At 29.4% G+C, this 21,619-nt stretch overlaps 2 protein-coding genes across 2 annotated transcripts; both read left to right on the top strand.

Moving 5' to 3' along the window:
• The first annotated feature begins 7,044 nt into the window (after window positions 1-7,044).
• On the top strand, window positions 7,045-9,434 carry LOC145750279 (uncharacterized). Its single transcript, XM_082566272.1, has 7 exons — window positions 7,045-7,231; window positions 7,443-7,756; window positions 7,919-8,209; window positions 8,299-8,438; window positions 8,621-8,780; window positions 8,862-8,964; window positions 9,036-9,434. Exons 2-6 carry the CDS (start codon window positions 7,573-7,575, stop codon window positions 8,939-8,941), a joined length of 855 nt encoding a protein of 284 aa, XP_082422398.1. The 5' UTR covers window positions 7,045-7,231; window positions 7,443-7,572; the 3' UTR covers window positions 8,942-8,964; window positions 9,036-9,434.
• Window positions 9,435-10,443: 1,009 nt separating this feature from the next.
• Window positions 10,444-11,886, top strand: LOC145750690 (uncharacterized). The gene is made up of 5 exons (XM_082566778.1): window positions 10,444-11,123; window positions 11,182-11,333; window positions 11,406-11,538; window positions 11,601-11,703; window positions 11,778-11,886. Exons 1-5 carry the CDS (start codon window positions 10,796-10,798, stop codon window positions 11,884-11,886), a joined length of 825 nt encoding a protein of 274 aa, XP_082422904.1. The 5' UTR covers window positions 10,444-10,795.
• The last annotated feature ends 9,733 nt before the right edge of the window (window positions 11,887-21,619 follow it).

Here is a 21,619-nt window from a genome sequence, read left to right as displayed (position 1 = left end):
ATTTCATCAATTGCAACAGCTATTTTACTTTATTACCGATTCAAAAAATCCAAGCAAACAAGGTATTGTAGCAACCTATACAAAAAAAGCATTAAGATTGAGATAGCCGCTTTTAAAACTGTTGCCTTGATGCAGATTGGATTTTCTATTACTTTAGGTAAAAATCTTTTTAATGATTCTAGTTATTATCATAGAGCTTGGAACAATAAACTATTTCAAAATATATTGTAAATAATTATGAAACTTGAATATTCTATCAATTATACTAATAAGTATTTTTTTTAGCTCCATATTTAATTATGTATATATATATTTTTACGAACTATTCTCGATGTGATGACATTCCAGTTCGATTTTCTATTTGTTCTTTGCTTATTGTATCTAATAGGTATGCGTTTCACTTAAAACAATTCACTTTAAAAACATTTTAGATAAATAACCAACTATTTTTTTTAGTTTGGTAAACGTTTTGATCTACAGCGTTCGAGACGAAACGTTTAAAAAACACGTTAAAGAAATTTTCACATCAACCAAATCGACGAGTGGCTTTACACCCAAGATATCAAAAAACTCGACCCCAAAACTTCTTCGAATAAAAACAGTTAGCTAAAAATTAGTTAAATCTGAAACCTTTTTAAAAGTTTCATGTAAATATGCTTTTCAATGGTTTCACACAAAACCTTAATTTGATTTGTATGATATATTTTTTTCTGTATATACAAATGCTTGTCTTTTCGCTTGCAAATACATAACGAAGTAATAGTAAAGCCATAATTTACTTCATTATAATATTTAATGATATATCAGTACTTTAAACCTAATATTAAACTCTCTGCCTTGATCTCTAGACAAAACAACAGTTTATTTTTTAGATAAAGACTTTGGTTAAAACAATAAACCAAGTAAAGTTTTTATCTTTTGAATCGCGTTACTGCTGTAATATAAAAATAAACAAATAAAATTTTCTAACATAACAGCATACAATTAGATATACCTAAAAATACCCAAAATAATATAAGTCTATTGGTAAAAAATCACCAGAAGCCAACAAGGCTTTAACTTTATTCTGCTTTAAAACACTACAAAATCATATAATAAGATAACAATTTTTTACCCATAAGATACAGACTTTATCCAAAATGATAGAAGAGGCAACACCCTACATTACTTATATTTAGTCATAGTTATTATTTAAACATCAAAAATAAGGTTAACAAAATCTTTAAATTTTTTAAAGATAATTCATTACAATAATTTAATTGCAGTAACACGAATAAACGTAAATTATCATGTGTACTTGCAACATTGGACTAACTGGTGAAGTTGTTTATATTGTTTGATGAATTCACATCAGTTTTGTTTGGTAAAAAGATAAAAAGATGAAAGATTAAAATTATTACAATGGTTGTTTGAGAGAGAAATATTATCGGGTACTTCGTTATCACATGTCATATAAAATATAGGAACTAGCAAAAACATATGTAAGATCCGAAGATATGCAAGGGTAGTTATTATTATATTCGCATATTCATATAAGCTTATTTGGGTAAGCCGCGTTGAAATAATATTTTGTTATTTCTACTAAGTAGTGGTAAAAACATCCGCATTCCGTGAAAACAACTATAAATATATCAGACTGCTCATTATCTTCTTCATGGTGGATTAACTTTAATAAAAAGGTCGTTCTAGAAATCAAAAAAAATTAAGTGTGTCTACATTAAGTATTTGCCCAACTTCGAGAACAAAGTTATATATTTTTATTCAGGCCTATAGTCAGTTTTTTTTACTATTTTTTAAAAATTCAAATAAGTGTTGAAAAAGTAATAACTGTAGAAAATATACAAATTTTAAGCAACTATAGCAAGTTTAAAGCTTCTACAGAGTTTCCACCATTTCGACCAACCATTACCCACAGCACTACAAACGAAACTATAATAGAATATATTCAAAGAACATGCGGGGTTCCAGCGTTTTGTAACAACTCAGCAACTCATGTGTGCTCCAATACAACAATTTTAACTAAATGCAGTGAGTGTAGTGTTGATCTGGCAGCCCTGTTTGCTACTGCCAGCATTATACTAGGCTTACTTATATTAGTCGGAAATTCGTTGGTTATTTGGAGTGTGTTGAGTGACAAAGTTAGAACAAAGCAAAACAAAATTAAAGCTTCTCTGGCCTTTGCTGATATATTTACAGGTATGCATGTAATTAATAAACCATGCTACTAAAAGTTACATCATATATTTTCGTTTCAGCTATCAACTTACTCGTAGTAGTAGTTTACAACTTTTCTTGGTCTATGATTTCAACACCAATTTTCATCGAGAAAACACAGTTGTCTTTGCAGGGATCAAAGCAAGCAATGCCGGGGAAATATTTTACATGCTCGGGTTTACAGCTTCGTTGTACCACTTGGTATTTCTTGGATTACAGCACTTTTACGCCATCATGTGGCCAATAAAATACAAGCAGCAAACCACTTTTTGGTTTAATATTGGAATGACGTTGGTTTGGATTTTTTCGATAACTACTGCCACATCGCCACGTAAGTATATAAAAAAAAATAAATATAGTCATCACTTAATTCTTGTTTTTTTACAGTTTGGTTTACCGGTCACGCTACATTTTCTTACTTTTCCGCCGTATTTCTATATTTACCATCGCCAGAATTATTTGATTTTGAAAATCAAATATCCGTTACAACGTCGACTGTAATAACAATTGCCTTTACACTTCTTCCTTATGTTCTTATGGTAATAATTGTTAAAAATAAATTTTGCCAATAAGAAGAATAAACCTTTTTTAACCCACAAATTTTCTACAGAGCATTCTCACAATCGCAACCGCATTTTTGATTCATTTTCGTTTTAAAAAGTCAAAGGCTGTGAGAAGCAATTCTAAAGCTACAAACAAATTAGAGATCTCGACTTTTAAAACAGTTGCCCTTATGCAATTTGGATTTACAATAACTCTAGGTAAGTTGAAATCACCACTTTTAATTTAACTCAAACTATTCCTGGACAAATTTTTTTTTCTAATACTTTTTTTAATTTAGCTCCCCTAGTTATAGCACAAATATTGTTTCTTTTGGATTTCTTTCGCTGTGATGAAATTGCGATTCCGTTTACAGTTTGTGCTTATCTGACAATGTCTAACAGGTATACATAAAAAGAATATTAAAACGGCATAATATAATTAATAATTTTTTATAGTCTAGTGAACGTTCTGATCTATAGTGCAAGGGATAAAGAATTCAAAGAGAAAGTCAAATACATTTTCACTTCAACAAAATCTAAATTGGATGTAAACCCAAATTCACCAAGTAATTCCAAAAATGTTGTTCCATCAAAAAAAAGCGAACAAAAATAGAAAACAAATTTGAAATGTTTTTTAATATTTTTTTTATTTTAATGTTTTAATACGTTTATTAAGGTTATATTTAAAAAAAATATTTTTTTTTGTATATACTTGTACAATCCGTATAAAAAATAAAATAAAATGTGTAGAATATTATATTATCAACATTAGACACTACGTCAAGTTCTTAAATGAGAGCAAGAATTAAATAAAATGTCAAATATGGATATTGTAGGCTTAAGTGGTTTATATTACGCATTCGAATTCTTCGAAACAATATTAACTCACACCTGCTACCACCCACGGTATAAACTCCAGCGGAGCATATAGTTTTCTTTACATAAACAATTTACGAGAACTTTTTAAAGTTTTCGTCCAATTTCTTGATACACTATATTAGTAATATTTTTTAATAAAGGTCAAATACGGAGATAAATATTTTAGAAAAGATTTTTGCTGTAATGTTCTCTTAATATGCGTTTAACTAAAGCAATCTAGCGTAAATTCTAGTTCCCGTTTAAACGTCACACACCTTAAAAATATGATATAAAAATAACATGACATTTTGGTTCGTGTCTAGTATTGCTAGTAGAACTATAAAAATATAGAAAGACATCTAGTCACTAAAAAGACAGTTTTTATTAAACATTTTTGTCTTTTAAAATAAATTTATATAAAAGTACGACGAGAAAAAATATCTAGACTTGTCTATTCGAATAATTATACTATTGTCATTTGTTCCAATGAATTGTTTTAAAATTTGCGGATTTCCAGTTTTTTGCAACTTGGCTGCTATTGAAGTGTGCTCTAATACAACGACTTTAACTGAATGTAGTGAATGCAGTGTTGGGTATGCTGCCTTGTGTGCTACAGTTGGTATTATTTTGGGGCTGCTTATCTTATTAGGGAATTCATTGGTGATTTGGAGTGTTATTGAAAATGTGAAGAAATCAAAACAAGATAAAATTAGGGCGTCGCTAGCTTTTGCTGACATTTTTACAGGTCAGCTTTTTAAATTAATTTATATAGCAAAAACGTTTAATTTATACAGCAAAAATCTATATTTAAACTTTTTCGAACTTTTAAAAGTTTTTAAATGTTGCAGCTATAACTGTTTTGGTAATAGTAACGTACAACTTTTCTTGGGCCATTGTTTCAACCCCATGCTACATCATAAAAATGGAAAAAAATTTGCTGGGATCAAAACAAGCAATTGCTGGAGGAATATTTTCCTTGCTAGGGTTAACAGCTTCGTTATACCATTTACTATTTCTCGGACTGCAGCGCATCTACGCCATTATGTGGCCATTAAAATACAAATATCAAACTGCACAAGCATTTTACATTGGACTTGCAATAGTTTGGATTCTTTCAATTACAACTGCTATAACACCACGTACGTTTAAAAAAAATAAACTACATTTTTTAAATATGAGTACAGTGATGTTTTTATTTAAATTTAATTGTTATCATTATTTTAGTCTGGTTTCCGGGTCAAGTATCATTTACTTATAACTCTATGTTGTTTATCTATGTGCCAGGGAGGTTTAGTGGTGAAATTGCTCTTATTCTGATAATGATGCTTCTTGGAATACCATTTCTACTTATGGTAAAAAACTTTAATTAAATATAAATTTTAGTAAGCGTTACTTTAATTGAATAAGTTACTATATAATCATAAGAATAATAACTACTGCCAAGCTCATAATCCATTCAACAAAATGATTAAATATGAGTTACCGAAGGCAGAAGCTACTTAAAGATCAAGTTTTAAATTGCTCTACTTAAAAGATAATAAAAAAATATTTTTAGACGATCATTTCGATTGCAACAGCCATATTACTTAAATATCGATTTAAAAAAGCAAAGAAAATAAAGCACGGTAGTAACCTAGCAAAAAAGGGTATTAAACTGGAAATAGCCGCCTTTAAAACTGTTGCCTTGATGCAGATTGGATTTAGTATTACTTTAGGTAAAAAACCTTAAAGAAAAATCTTGTAAATTATTTTAAAACGTAAACACGCTTTAATTAAATAATAAATTATATTTTTAGCTCCATTTACAATTGTGAATATACTAAATAATCTTGGTTATTTTGAATGTAATGAAATTGTAATCCCATTTACGATTTGTGGTGCCCTTGCCGTATCAAACAGGTAAACCTTTAGATTAAAACATCATCTATCTTAATGGTTTTTTATTTTAACAAATATTTCTTTTAGATATTTTAACAAATTTTTCTTTTTAGTTTTGTGAACGTTTTGATCTACAGCGTTCGAGACGAAACGTTTAAAAAACACGTTAAAGGAATTTTTACATCAACCAAATCGACGAATGGCCCAAGATACCAAAGAACTCGACCCCAAAACTTCTTTGAATAAAAACAGTTAGCTAGATATTGGTTAAATCTGAAACCTTTTTAAAAGTTTCCAAGTAAATATGCTTATCAGTTGTTTAGCACAAACTTTAATTTGATATATACTTTCTTTCTTTAATACAAATGCATGTATTTTCGCTTGCAAATAAAGAAATTAGTTTAATGGTAGGGCTATACTTTACTTAATTATAAAGCCTTGTCAAAAGGCTGTGAGAAGCAATTCCAAAGCCACAAACAAATAAGAGATCTCGGCTTTTAAAACTGTTGGCCTTATGCAATTTGGATTTACCATAACTCTAGGTACGTTAAAATCACCACTTTTAATTTAACTTAAACTTATTCCTGAACAATTTTTTTTTTCTGATAATTTTTTTTTATTTAGCTTCCCTAGTTATCGCACAAATATTGTTTCTTTTGGATTTCTTTCGCTGTGATGAAATTGCGATTCCGTTTACAGTTTGTGCTTATCTGACAATGTCTAACAGGTATACATAAAATGAATATTAAAAACGGTTTAATAAAAATTTGTTCATTCGACTGCGTTTTAAAAAAATAAGTCAAACATTTAATTTTTAAAGTGAAACAACACATAATATAATTAATAATTTTTTATAGTTTGGTAAACGTTTTGATCTATAGTGCAAGGGACAAGGAATTCAAAGAGAAAGTCAAATACATTTTCACCTCAACAAAATCTACATTGAATGTAAACCCAAATTCACCAAGTAATTCTAAAAATGTTGTCCCATTAAAAAAAGGCGAACAAAAATAGAAAACAAATTTGAAATGTTTTTTAATATTTTTTTTATTTTAATGTTTTAATACGTTTATTAGGGTTATATTTAAAAAAAATATTTTTTCTTGTTTTGTATATACTTGTACGATTGCTACGAAAAATAAAATTAAATGTGTAAAACTATATATTATTATTGTTATGCGTTAGACACTACGTTAAGTTCTAAAATGATAGCAAGAATTAAATGAATTGTTAAATATTGATATTGTCGGCTTAAGTGATTCATATTACGCATTCGAATGCTTCGAAATAATATTAATTCACACCTGCTACCAACTACGATATAAGCTTTAGCAGAGCATATAATTTTTTTTTGTAAACAATTTACGAGAACTTTCGTAGGTATAAGTCATATTGCCTGAGCGGTTTAAAATTTTCCCGTAAAACTTTTGTTAAACTTGAATAGCCGCAATATTTTTTCAATATGCGGTTTACCCAACTAACCAAGTGTAAAATTCTGGTTCCCGTTAAAATGTTACACACTATTGAGCAATAACTTATTGTTTCACAAGTCTTTACCATGATTCACAGATTTTTCTGTAAAAGTCAGGTATAACAGCAAATTTTTGTTTTACGTCTTCTTGAAATTTTTGTTTTGTATGTGGAACTACAACTATTTTTAAATCTAGAAACGAAAAAGTTAAATGAAATAAGGGCAGTGCGCGTTAAAGAAAATTTGTTAGAGTTAACCAGTATTAATAGTAAGGGTTTTGCTTTTAGTACTCTTCTTGATGTAGCTTTTATTAAGTTTTTTTTATGATTTAAAATAAGTTCTTATAGAAATATGACAAGTGCGTATCCTTATTTTAATACATCATGCTTTATTGATGAATATTCATTATTTTTGATCCCACCGATAACATACAATTCTAACAACTACAGCAATAATGGAAATACTTAATCTTTTAATAGAACCATAAGTGAAGCACTTTCCTTCAACTACTCTAGTAATTTTACAAACCTTACCACCTTTAATACTTTGGCAATATGCGGATTGCCAGCTTTTTGCGACAACTCAGCAATAGAGGCGTGCTTAAACTCGATGAGTTTGTCTGAATGTAGCAAATGTAATGTTGGACATGCTGCGTTGATTGCCACGGTCTGTATTATTTTAATTTTGCTAACATTGATTGGAAATTCTTTAGTTATTTGGAGTTTCGTTAAAGATAACAAATCGAAACAGAAAAAAATAAAGGCGTCGCTAGCTTTCGCTGACATTTTAACAGGCAAGCTTCATAAATTAACATATACAGAAAAATATATTTTTATAGTCTTAAATTTTTGTTTATATTTTATTATTTAATGTGGTTTTTACAAGTTTTATTGATTTGCCATTAAGCCGTTTACATTTTAACTTTCTGAAATAAACAAGTTTTTAATTATTGCAGCTATAATTGTCTTGATGATAACAGCGTACAACTTCTCTTGGACCATTGTTTCAACGCCATGCTACATTAAAAAAATGGAAATATCTTTGTTGGGATCGAAGCAAGCAATTGCTGGGGGAATTTTTTTCTTTTTTGGGTTTACAGCTTCATTGTACCACTTAGTATTTTTTACACTACAGCGCATCTATGCTATTATCTGGCCAATAAAATATAAATATCAAACGACAAGAGCATTTTACATCGGGCTTGCAATGGTTTGGATTCTTTCAATTACAACTGCTTCAACACCAAGTACGTTTGGTACAATTTAAATTAACTATATATTTCAAATATAAATACGATGATGTTATTATTTAAATTTTATTGTTTTATTATTTAAGTCTGGTTTGAGGGCAAAGTAACATTTGGATACTCTTCCGAGGGGTTTATCTATTCGATAACAAGAAAGAACTCTCGTTCAGGAACTATACCTATTATCGCTATATTAATTATACTTGTAGCACTACCTTACCTTCTAATGGTAAACGAATTTGAGGGTTATATTTATTTTAATAAATAATATATAAATCAGCTATAAACCGGCAGACGGATTTTTTAATACACAATACCAGAGACAAAAACAACTCGAAACAGGTCGAAGTACAGGAGAATGGTAAAATCGCTTTCTTTACTTTATTTATAACTTAATATAAATATTTGTAGACCATCATATCGATTGCCACAGCGATTTTACTTCATTATCAATTTCAAAAAGCAAAGAAAATCAAGCATGGTAGCAACCTAGCAGAAAAAGGTATTAAATTGGAGATAGCGGTCTTTAAAACTATTGCCTTGATGCAGATTGGATTTACTATTACTTTAGGTAAAAAACCTCAAAGAAAAATATTGCCAATCATTTTAAAACGTGAACACGCTTTAAATGAATGATAAATTATATTTTTAGCTCCATTTACAATTGTGAGTATACTAAATAATCTTAGTTATTTTCGATGTAATGAAATTGCAATCCCATATACGATTTGAGGTTTCCTTGCCGTATCAAACAGGTAAACCTTTAGATTAAAACATCATCTATTTTGAAAACGGTTTAGATATTTTACCAAATATTTCTTTTTAGTTTTGTGAACGTTTTGATCTATAGCGTTCGAGACGAAACGTTTAAAAAACACGTTAAAGAAATTTTTACATCAACCAAATCGACGAGCGGCGTTACACCCAAGATACCAAAGGACTCGACCCCAAAACTTCGAATAAAAACAGTTAGCTAAAAATTAGTTAAATCTGAAACCTTTTTAAAAGTTTCATGTAAATATGCTTTTCAATGGTTTCACACAAAACTTTTATTTGATTTGTATGATATACTTTTTTCTGTATATACAAATGCTTGTCTTTTCGCTTGCAAATAAATAAAGTAGTAATAGTAAAGCCATAATTTACTTCATTAAAATATTTAATGATATATCAGTACTTTAAACATAATATTAAACTCTCTGCCTTGATCTCTAGACAAAACAACAGGTTATTTTTTAGATAAAGGCTTTGGTTAAAACAATAAACCAAGTTAAGTTTTTATCTTTTGAATCGCGTTATTGCTGTAATACAAAAATAACCAAATAAATTGTTTTAACATAACATCAAATATCTTGATATACCTAAAAAATAACCAAAGTAATATAGGCCTATCGGTAAAAAATCACCAGAAACCAACAAAGCTTTAACTTTATTCCGCTTTGAATCACTTCAAAATCATATAATAAGATAACAATTTTAAACCCATAAGACACAGACTGTAGCCAAAATGATATAAGGGCAACACTACATTACTTATATTCAGTCACAGTTATTATTTAAACATTAAAAATAAGGTTAACGAAATCTTTAAATTTATTAAAGATAATTCATTACAATAATTTAATTGCAGTAACACGAATAAACGTGAATTATCATGTGTACTTGCAACATTGGACTAACTGGTGAAGTTGTTTATAATATTTGATAAATTCACACCAGTTTTGTTTGGTAAAAAGATAAAAAGGTGGAAGATTAAAATTATTACAATGGTTGTTTGAAGGGGGAATATTATCGGGTGCTTCGTTATCATATGTCATATAAAATATAGGAACTAGCAAAAACATAATATGTAAGATCCGATGGTAGGCAAGGGTAGTAATTATTATATTCGCATATTTATATAAGCCTATTTGGGTAAGCCGCGTATTTAAATAATATCTCGTTATTTCTACTAAGTGGTGGTAAAAACATCCGCATTTCGTAAAAACAACTATAAATATATCAGACTGCTCATTATCTTCTTCATGGTGGATTAACTTTAAAAGGTCGTTCTAGATATCCCAAAAAATTAGGTGTGTCTACATTAAGTATTTGCCCAACTTCGAAAACAAAGTTATATATTTTTATTCAGGCCTATAGTCAGTTTTTTTACTATTTTTTAAAAATTCAAATATTTGTTAAAAAAGTAATGGCTGTAAACAATATACAAATTCTGAGCAATTATAGCAATTTTAAAGCTTCTACAGATTTTTCACCATTTCGACCAACTATTACCCACGACAGCACTACAAACGGAACTATAATAAGATATGTTCAAAGAACATGCGGGGTTCCAGCGTTTTGTAACAACTCAGCAACTCATGTGTGCTCTAATACAACAATTTTAACAAAATGCAGTGAGTGTAGTGTTGGTCTGGCTGCCCTGTTTGCTACTGCCAGTATTATACTAGGCTTACTTATATTAGTCGGAAATTCGTTGGTTATTTGAAGTGTCTTAAGTGACAAAGTTAGAACAAAGCGAAACAAAATTAAAGCTTCTCTGGCCTTTGCTGATATATTTACAGGTATGCATGTAATAAATAAACCATGCTACTAAAAGTTACATCATATATTTTCGTTTCAGCTATCAACTTACTCGTAGTAGTAGTCTACAACTTTTCTTGGTCTATGATTTCAACACCAATTTTCATCGAGAAAACACAGTTGTCTTTACCGGGATCAAAGCAAGCAATTGCCGGAGGAATATTTTACATGCTCGGGTTTACAGCTTCGTTGTACCACTTGGTATTTCTTGGATTACAGCACTTTTACGCCATCATGTGGCCAATAAAATACAAGCAGCAAACCACTTTTTGGTTTAGTATTGGAATGGTGATGGTTTGGATTTTTTCGACAACTAATGCCACATCGCCACGTGAGTATATGAAAAAAAGAATAAATATAGTCATCACTTAATTCTTGTTTTTTTACAGTTTGGTTTACCGGTCACGCTACATTTTCTTACTTTTCCGCCGTATTTCTATATTTGCCATCGCCAGAATTGTTTGATTTCGAAAATCAAATGTCCGTTACGACGTCGACTGTAATAACAATTGCCTTTACACTTCTTCCTTATGTTCTTATGGTAATAATTGTTAAAAATATAATCCTGCTAATAAGGAGAATGAACTTATTTCAACCTACAAATTTAATTCAGAGCATTCTAACAATCGCAACCGCATTTTTAATTCATTATCGTTTTAAAAAGTCAAAGGCTGTAAGAACCAATTCCAAGATCTCGGCTTTTAAAACTGTTGCCCTTATGCAATTTGGATTTACCATAACTCTGGGTACGTCAAAATCTCCAGTTTCAATAAGGCTCAAACTAATTCTCGGATAATTTTTAATTTAGCTCCCCTAGTTATAGCACAAATATTGTTTCTTTTGGATTTCTTTCGCTGTGATGAAATTGCGATTCCTTTTACTGTTTGTGCTTATCTGACAATGTCTAACAGGTAAATATGGCAATAATGTTACAAACTTATTATTATAATAAACAACACATAATATAATTAATATTTTTTTATAGTCTAGTGAACGTTCTGATCTATAGTTCAAGGGATAAAGAATTCGAAGAAAAAGTCAAATACATTTTCACTTCAACAAAATCTACATTAGACGTAAATCTAAACTCATAAAATAACTCTTAAATTGTTCCATTAGAAAAAGTGAACAAAATTAGAAATCAAATTTGATATGTCTAATCTTAGGTTGTTTTTTCACCTTATCAATATAAAATTTTAAAAGAATATTTTTTTATTCAGTTACTCTTTGCCTGCATCAATTTTATAATATAAATGTTTTAAGATGCTTATATAATACGAATGAATATCTTTCGAAATTGAATTTATTTTTGCTTTGTATAAACTTGTACAACCATAAAAAAGGTTTGCAAATTATCGTATTATTTTACAATAAACACTATGTTAAGTTATAAAATCATAGCAAGAATTAAAAGAATTACAATCAAGAAGCTTTAGCAAACATTTGAATTCTTTCAATTAATATTAATTTACACCTGCTGCCAGACACGGTATCCGACTAAGAAGAGCATACCAATTCTCAAGAACATTTGAGGCTGTAGTCGAATTTCTTGGTACATTGTATTAATAATTTTTGAATGATTGGTGAAACAGCGGTTAAAATATTCTCGAAAAGACTTTAGTTAATCTTAATCGGGCACTTTGTATTTAAATTTGCGGTTTACCAAAACAAATATCTAATTTCCGTTCATATATCATACATTATTGTTTAGGCACCTTTTTTTCTCCCATGAATTAATGTTATGATTTATTGATATATTTCTGTTTTGTGGTTAATACTACAAGTAGAACGACAAGCTTTTGTTCACGCAGAACCGAATACGTTAAATATAATAAAAAAGGCAAAAACATTTTTTTTGTAAGAATAACATAACACTGGCACTAATAGTAGAGATTTTGCTCATAGTACTCGCCTCTAAGGCGGTTTTCATTAAGTTGTTTGGTGATTAAAACAATAATTGGTTAAAACGATAAACCACGTTTGGTATTCACTTTAAACATTAACGCCACTACTGAGACGTTAAAAAAATCAATAGCTGTTTTAACATATACCAAAGTTAGTAGCACATATTTCATAAATTTTTAAAGGGATAATTTATCGCTACACTTCCGTTGCCAGTTTATTTTTACTATTGTTATACAACAGATAGCTGTAAAAGCTGTATTTAAAACTATTTAGCAAGAAATATAACATATTTTGTATGAAATTAGTTGTATTTAGTACGAAATCTTATAGAAATTAATGTAATTTCAATTAATTTTTGCTTTAGATATAGGCCATCTTGTAAGGTTAGGGAAAAACTGTATATATAATAAGTTAATACTAAAATAAATGATCCCAATGGCAATGCGTGATTACGAAGACTACAGTTATGACAATCCTTCATCTTTTAATTCATCCACTTCTTTACCCGACAACATATCCACAAGTTTATCATTTTCATTCAACTATAGCGATTCTATAGTTAACAGTACAAACAACTCAACCAGTTATTTAATATGCGGACTGCCAGTTTTTTGCAACAACTTAGCGGCAGAGGTGTGCCTTAATACAAGGAGTTTGACTGAATGTAGTGAATGTAATGTTGGATATGCTGCCTTATATGCCTTAGCCTCTATTATTTTGGGTCTGCTTATATTGATCGGGAATTATTTGGTTATTTGGAGTTTTGTTAAAGATGTCAGAAAAATAGGACAGAATAAAATCAAAGCATCGTTGGCTTTTGCTGATATTTTTACAGGCAAGTTTTATAAAATAATTTATACAGTTTTATCTTTTTTTTAATAACTTTTATTGTTCAACCCAGTATTGTTTTGACTACACGATTAAAAGATTCGCACTTTGTTTAATGTTGCTTCTACATAGAACCCTGAGTATGAGTTTAAGTACCACCTGAATTAAAATCAGTTTTATTTTTATCATGACGCCATCTATAGTTTAACTTTTTCAAACTTTTAATAAACAAGAATTTAAATATTGCAGCCATAACTCTATTGGTAATAGTAATGTACAACTTTTCTTGGACCATTGTTTCAACCCCATGCTACATCATGAAAATGAGAATATCGTTGTTGGGATCAAAGCAAGCAATTGCCGGAGGAATATTTTACTTGCTAGGGTTAACAGCTTCGTTATACCATTTACTATTTCTTGGACTGCAGCGCATCTACGCCATTATGTGGCCTTTAAAATACAAATATCAAACTGCACAAGCATTTTATATTGGACTTGCAATAGTTTGGATTCTTTCAATTACAACTGTTATAACACCACGTACGTTTGATAAAAAAAAAACTATTTTTTTTAAATACGGAAACAGTAGTGTTTTTATTTAAATTTAATTGTTATCATTATTTTAGTCTGGTTTACGGGTCAAGTAACATTTACTTACAACTCTATGTTGTTTATCTATTTGCCAGTTGGTTTTAATGGAATTTCTCTTATTCTGACAATAATGCTTACTGGAGTACCATTTCTACTTATGGTGAAAAACTTTCACTATATAATTTTAGTAAACGTTAATTCAATTGAATAAGTTACTTTAACATCATAAGAATATTAAAATGATTAAATATGAGTTACCGAAGGCAGAAGCTACTTAAAGATCAAGTTTTAAATTGCTCTACTTAAAAGATAATAAAAAAAACATTTTTAGACGATCATGTCGATTGCAACAGCCATATTACTTTGGTATCGATTTAAAAAAGCAAAGCAAATAAAGCACGGTAGTCACCTAGCAAAAAAGGGTATTAGATTGGAGATAACCGCCTTTAAAACTGTTGCCTTGATGCAGATTGGATTTAGTATTACTTTAGGTAAAAAACCTTAAAGAAAAATCTTGTAAATTATTTTAAAACGTAAACACGCTTTAATCAAATAATAAATTATATTTTTAGCTCCATTTACAATTGTGTGTATACTAAATAATCTTGGTTATTTTGATTGTAATGAAATTGCAATCCCATTTACGATTTGTGGTACCCTTGCCGTATCAAACAGGTAAACCTTTAGATTAAAACATCATCTATCTTAATGGTTTTTTATTTTAACAAATATTTTTTTAAGATATTTTAACAGATTTTTCTTTTTAGTTTTGTGAACGTTTTGATCTACAGCGTTCGAGACGAAACGTTCAAAAAACACGTTAAAGAAATTTTTACATCGACCAAATCGACGAGTGGCCCAAGATACCAAAGAACTCGACCCCAAAACTTCTTCGAATAAAAACAGTTAGCTAGATATGAGTTAAATCTGAAACCTTTTTAAAAGTTTCATGTAAATATGCTTATCAGTTGTTTAGCACAAACTTTAATTTGATATATTAAAGTGATACTTTCTTTCTTATATACAAATGCATGTATTTTCGCTTGCAAATAAAGAAATTAGTTTAATGGTAGGGCTATACTTTACTTATTTATAAAGCCTTGTCAAAAGGCTGTGAGAAGCAATTCCAAAGCCACAAACAAATTAGAGATCTCGGCTTTTAAAACTGTTGCCCTTATGCAATTTGGATTTACCATAACTCTAGGTACGTTAAAATCACCACTTTTAATTTAACTTAAACTTATTCCTGAACAATTTTTTTTTTCTGATTATTTTTTTTTATTTAGCTTCACTAGTTATCGCACAAATATTGTTTCTTTTGGATTTCTTTCGCTGTGATAAAATTGCGATTCCGTTTACAGTTTATGCTTATCTGACAATGTCTAACAGGTATACATAAAATGAATATTAAAAACGGTTTAATAAAAATTTGCTCATTCGACTGCGTTTTAAAAAAATAAGTCAAACATTTAATTTTTAAAGTGAAACAACACATAATATAATTAATAATTTTTTATAATTTGGTAAACGTTTTGATCTATAGTGCAAGGGACAAGGAATTCAAAGAGAAAGTCAAATACATTTTCACCTCAACAAAATCTACATTGGATGTAAACCCAAATTCACCAAGTAATTCTAAAAATGTTGTCCCATCAAAAAAAGGCGAACAAAAATAAAAAACAAATTTGAAATGTTTTTTAATATTTTTTTTATTTTAATGTTTTAATACGTATATTAGGGTTATATTTAAAAAAAATTTTTTTTTTTTGTATATACTTGTACAATCCGTATAAAAAATAAAATAAAATGTGTGGAATATTATATTATCAACATTAGACACTACGTCAAGTTCTTAAATGAGAGCAAGAATTAAATAAAATGTCAAATATGGATATTGTAGGCTTAAGTGGTTTATATTACGCATTCGAATTCTTCGAAACAATATTAACTCACACCTGCTACCACCCACGATATAAACTCCAGCGGAGCATATAGTTTTCTTTACATAAACAATTTACGAGAACTTTTTAAAGTTTTCGTCCAATTTCTTGATACACTATATTAGTAATATTTTTTAATAAAGGTCAAATACGGAGAAAAATATTTTAGAAAAGATTTTTGCTGTAATGTTCTCTTAATATGCGTTTAACTAAAGCAATCTAGCGTAAATTCTAGTTCCCGTTTAAACGTCACACACCTTAAAAATATGATATAAAAATAACATGACATTTTGGTTCGTGTCTAGTATTGCTAGTAGAACTATAAAAATATAGAAAGACATCTAGTCACTAAAAAGACAGTTTTTATTAAACATTTTTGTCTTTTAAAATAAATTTATATAAAAGTACGACGAGAAAAAATATCTAGACTTGTCTATTTGAATAATTATACTATTGTCATTTGTTCCAATGAATTGTTTTAAAATTTGCGGATTTCCAGTTTTTTGCAACTTGGCTGCTATGGAAGTGTGCTCTAATACAACGACTTTAACTGAATGTAGTGAATGCAGTGTTGGGTATGCTGCTTTGTTTGCTACAGTTTGTATTATTTTGGGGCTGCTTATCTTGATAGGAAATTTATTGGTGATTTGGAGTGTTATTGAAAATGTGATGAAATCAAAACAAGATAAAATTAGGGCGTCGCTAGCTTTTGCTGACATTTTTACAGGTCAGCTTTTTAAATTAATTTATATAGCAAAAACGTTTAATTTATACAGCAAAAATCTATATTTAAACTTTTTCGAACTTTTAAAAGTTTTTAAATGTTGCAGCTATAACTCTTTTGGTAATAGTAATGTACAACTTTTCTTGGGCCATTGTTTCAACCCCATGCTACATCATAAAAATGGAAAAAAATTTGCTGGGATCGAAGCAAGCAATTGCCGGAGGAATATTTTACTTGCTAGGGTTAACAGCTTCGTTATACCATTTACTATTTCTCGGACTGCAGCGCATCTACGCCATTATGTGGCCTTTAAAATACAAATATCAAACTGCACAAGCATTTTACATTGGACTTGCAATAGTTTGGATTCTTTCAATTACAACTGCTATAACACCACGTACGTTTCAAAAAAATAAACTACATATTTTAAATATGAGTACAGTGATGTTTTTATTTAAATTTATTGTTATCATTATTTTAGTCTGGTTTCCGGGTCAAGTATCATTTACTTATAACTCTATGTTGTTTATCTATGTGCCAGGGAGGTTTAGTGGTGGAATTGCTCTTATTCTGATAATGATGCTTCTTGGAATACCATTTCTACTTATGGTAAAAAACTTTAATTAAATATAAATTTTAGTAAGCGTTACTTTAATTGAATAAGTTACTATATAATCATAAGAATAATAACTACTGCCAAGCTCATAATCCAGTCAACAAAATGATTAAATATGAGTTACCGAAGGCAGAAGCTACTTAAAGATCAAGTTTTAAATTGCTCTACTTAAAAGATAATAAAAAAATATTTTTAGACGATCATTTCGATTGCAACAGCCATATTACTTAAATATCGATTTAAAAAAGCAAAGAAAATAAAGCATGGTAGTAACCTAGCAAAAAAGGGTATTAAACTGGAAATAGCCGCCTTTAAAACTGTTGCCTTGATGCAGATTGGATTTACTATTACTTTAGGTAAAAAACCTTAAAGAAAAATCTTGTAAGTTGTTTTAAAACGTGAACACGCTTTAAATAAATAATAAATTATATTTTTAGCTCCAATTACAATTGTGAATATATTAAATAATCTTGGTTATTTTGAATGTAATGAAATTGTAATCCCATTTATGATTTGTGGTGCCCTTGCCGTATCAAACAGGTAAACCTTTAGATTAAAACATCATCTATCTTAATGTTTTTTTATTTTAACAAATATTTCTTTTAGATATTTTAACAAATTTTTCTTTTTAGTTTTGTGAACGTTTTGATCTACAGCGTTCGAGACGAAACGTTTAAAAAACACGTTAAAGGAATTTTTACATCAACCAAATCGACGAGTGGCCCAAGATACTAAAGAACTCGACCCCAAAACTTTTTCGAATAAAAACAGTTAGCTAGATATGAGTTAAATCTGAAACCAGCTAGATATTGGTTAAATCTGAATTCTTTTAAAAAGTTTCATGTAAATATGCTTATTAGTTGTTTAGCACAATGAATTCACATTAGTTTTGTTTGGTAAAAAATAAAAAAGATTAAAATTATTACAATGGTTGTTCGAAAGAGAAATATTATCGGGTGCTTCGTTATCACATGTCATATAAAATATAGGAACTAGCAAAAACATATGTAAGATCCGAAGGTAGGCAAGGGTGGTTATTATTATATTCGCATATTCATATAAGCTTATTTGGGTAAGCCGTGTACTGAAATAATATTTCGTTATTTCTACTCAGTGGTGGTAAAAACATCCGCATTCCGTGAAAACAATTATAAATATATCAGACTGCTCATTATCTTCTTCATGGTGGATTAACTTTAATAAAAAGGTCGTACGATATCCAAAAAAATTAAGTGTCTATAAATTAAGTATTTGCCCAACGTCCAGAACAAAGTTATATATTTTTATTCAGGCCTATAGTCAGTTTTTTTACTATTTTTTCTTAAAAATTTAAATATTTGTTAAAAAAGTAATGGCTGTAGAAAATATACAAATTTTAAGCAACTATAGCAAGTTTAAACCTTCTACAGATTTTCCACCATTTCGACCAACCATTACCCACGACAGCACTACAAACGGAACTATAATAGAATATGTTCAAAGAACATGCGGGGTTCCAGCGTTTTGTAACAACTCAGCAACTCATGTGTGCTCCAATACAACAATTTTGACTGAATGTAGTGAGTGTAGTGTTGGTCGGGCTGCCCTGTTTGCTACTGCCAGTATTATACTAGGCTTACTTATATTAGTCGGAAATTCGTTGGTTATTTGAAGTGTCTTAAGTGACAAAGTTAGAACAAAGCGAAACAAAATTAAAGCTTCTCTGGCCTTTGCTGATATATTTACAGGTATGCATGTAATAAATAAACCATGCTACTAAAAGTTACATCATATATTTTCGTTTCAGCTATCAACTTACTCGTAGTAGTAGTCTACAACTTTTCTTGGTCTATGATTTCAACACCAATTTTCATCGAGAAAACACAGTTGTCTTTACCGGGATCAAAGCAAGCAATTGCCGGGGGAATATTTTACATGCTCGGGTTTACAGCTTCGTTGTACCACTTGGTATTTCTTGGATTACAGCACTTTTACGCCATCATGTGGCCAATAAAATACAAGCAGCAAACTACTTTTTGGTTTAGTATTGGAATGGTGATGGTTTGGATTTTTTCGACAACTAATGCCACATCGCCACGTGAGTATATGAAAAAAAGAATAAATATAGTCATCACTTAATTCTTGTTTTTTTACAGTTTGGTTTACCGGTCACGCTACATTTTCTTACTTTTCCGCCGTATTTCTATATTTGCCATCGCCAGAATTGTTTGATTTCGAAAATCAAATGTCCGTTACGACGTCGACTGTAATAACAATTGCTTTCACCCTTCTTCCTTATGTTCTTATGGTAATAATTGTTAAAAAATGTAATTCTGCTAATAAGGAGAATGAACTTAATTCAACCTACAAATTTTATTCAGAGCATTCTAACAATCGCAACCGCATTTTTAATTCATTTTCGTTTTAAAAAGTCAAAGGCTGTGAGAACCAATTCCAAAGCCACAAACAAATTAGAGATCTCGGGTTTTAAAACTGTTGCCCTTATGCAATTTGGATTTACCATAACTCTGGGTACGTCAAAATCTCCAGTTTCAATAAGGCTCAAACTAATTCTCGGATAATTTTTAATTTAGCTCCCCTAGTTATAGCACAAATATTGTTTCTTTTGGATTTCTTTCGCTGTGATGAAATTGCGATTTCTTTTACTGTTTGTGCTTATCTGACAATGTCTAACAGGTAAACATGGCAATAATGTTACAAACCTAATAATATAATAAACAACACATAATATAATTAATCATTTTTTATAGTCTAGTGAACGTTCTGATCTATAGTGCGAGGGATAAGGAATTCAAAGAAAAAGTACATTTTCACTTCAACAAAATCTACATTAGACGTAAACCTAAACTCATAAAATAACTCTTAAATTGTTCCATTAGAAAAAGCGAACAAAATTATAAATCAAATTTGATATGTCTAATCTTAGGTTGTTTTTTTTACCTTACTAATGTGAAATTTTAAAAGAATATTTTTTTATTTAATTACTCTTTGCCTGCATCAATTTTATAATATAAAAAAAAGCTTATATAATACGAATGAATATCTTTCGAAATTGAATTTATTTTTGCTTTGTATAAACTTGTACAACCATAAAAAAGGTTTGCAAATTATGGTATTATTTTACAATAAACACTATGTTAAGTTATAAAATCATAGCAAGAATTAAAAGAATTAGAATCAAGAAGCTTTAGCAAACATTTGAATTCTTTCAATTAATATTAATTTACACCTGCTGCCAGACACGGTATCCGCCTAAGAAGAGCATACCAATTCTCAAGAACATTTGAGGTTGTAGTCGAATTTCTTGGTACATTGTATTAATAATATTTGAATGATTGGTAAAACAGCGGTTAAAATATTCTCGAGAAGACTTTAGTTAATCTTGATCAGACACAACAGTATTTAAATTTGCGGTTTACCAAAAAAAATATCTAATTTCCATTCAAATATCATACACTATTGTTTAGGCACCTTTTTTCTCCCATGAATTAATGTTGTGATTTATTGATAAACCACGTTGGGTATTCACTTTAAATTTTAACGCCACTACTAAGACGTTAAAAAAATCAATAGCTGTTCTAACATATACCACAGTTAGCAGCACATATTTCATAAATTTTTAAAGAGATAATTAATCGCTACACTTCCGTTGCCAGTTAGGTTATTTTTACTATTGTTATACAACAGATAGCTGTGAGAGCTGTATTCAAAACTATTTAGCAGGAAATATAACATATTCTGTATGAAGTTAGTTGTATTTAGTACAAAATCTTATAGAAATTAATGTAATCTCAATTAATTTTTGCTTTAGATATAGGCCATCTTGTAAAGTTAGGGAAAAACTGTTAGTATAATAAGTTAATACTAAAATAAATTGTAAGGGTTTTGCTTTTAGCATACATCCTTGAGTCTGTTTTGATTAAATTATTTTCGTGAATTAAAATAAATTCATATAAAAATATGACAAGCGAATTTGAGTTTGTTCCACCATTCGATACATCATGCTTTATTCCTGAATATTCATTATTTTTGATCCCAATGTATGATTACGAAGACTACAGTAACTATGACAATCCTTCATCTTTTAATTCATCCACTTCTTTACCCGACAACACATCCACAAGTTTATCATTTTCATTCAACTATGGTGTAATTATAATATGCGGATTGCCAGCTTTTTGCAACAACTTAGCACGTGGGGGGGGAGGGGGCTTAATACAAGG

This window comes from Corella eumyota, chromosome 4 (assembly GCF_963082875.1).
Source record: "Corella eumyota chromosome 4, kaCorEumy4.1, whole genome shotgun sequence".
Lineage (NCBI taxonomy): Eukaryota > Metazoa > Chordata > Ascidiacea > Phlebobranchia > Corellidae > Corella > Corella eumyota.
The sequence above is the reverse complement of the archived record's forward strand: the minus strand, read 5'-3'. Positions and strand labels throughout refer to the sequence as shown.

Coding starts and splice junctions, on each gene's coding strand:
- LOC145750690 (XM_082566778.1), top strand. CDS start 10,796: ATGCTACTAAAAGTTACATCATATATTTTCGTTTCAGCTATCAACTTA. Junction 11,334..11,405: donor TTCTTCCTTATGTTCTTATG/GTAATAATTGTT, acceptor AATTTAATTCAG/AGCATTCTAACAATCGCAAC. Junction 11,704..11,777: donor TATCTGACAATGTCTAACAG/GTAAATATGGCA, acceptor ATTTTTTTATAG/TCTAGTGAACGTTCTGATCT.
- LOC145750279 (XM_082566272.1), top strand. CDS start 7,573: ATGAGTTTGTCTGAATGTAGCAAATGTAATGTTGGACATGCTGCGTTG. Junction 8,439..8,620: donor CACTACCTTACCTTCTAATG/GTAAACGAATTT, acceptor AAATATTTGTAG/ACCATCATATCGATTGCCAC. Junction 8,781..8,861: donor TGGATTTACTATTACTTTAG/GTAAAAAACCTC, acceptor TTATATTTTTAG/CTCCATTTACAATTGTGAGT.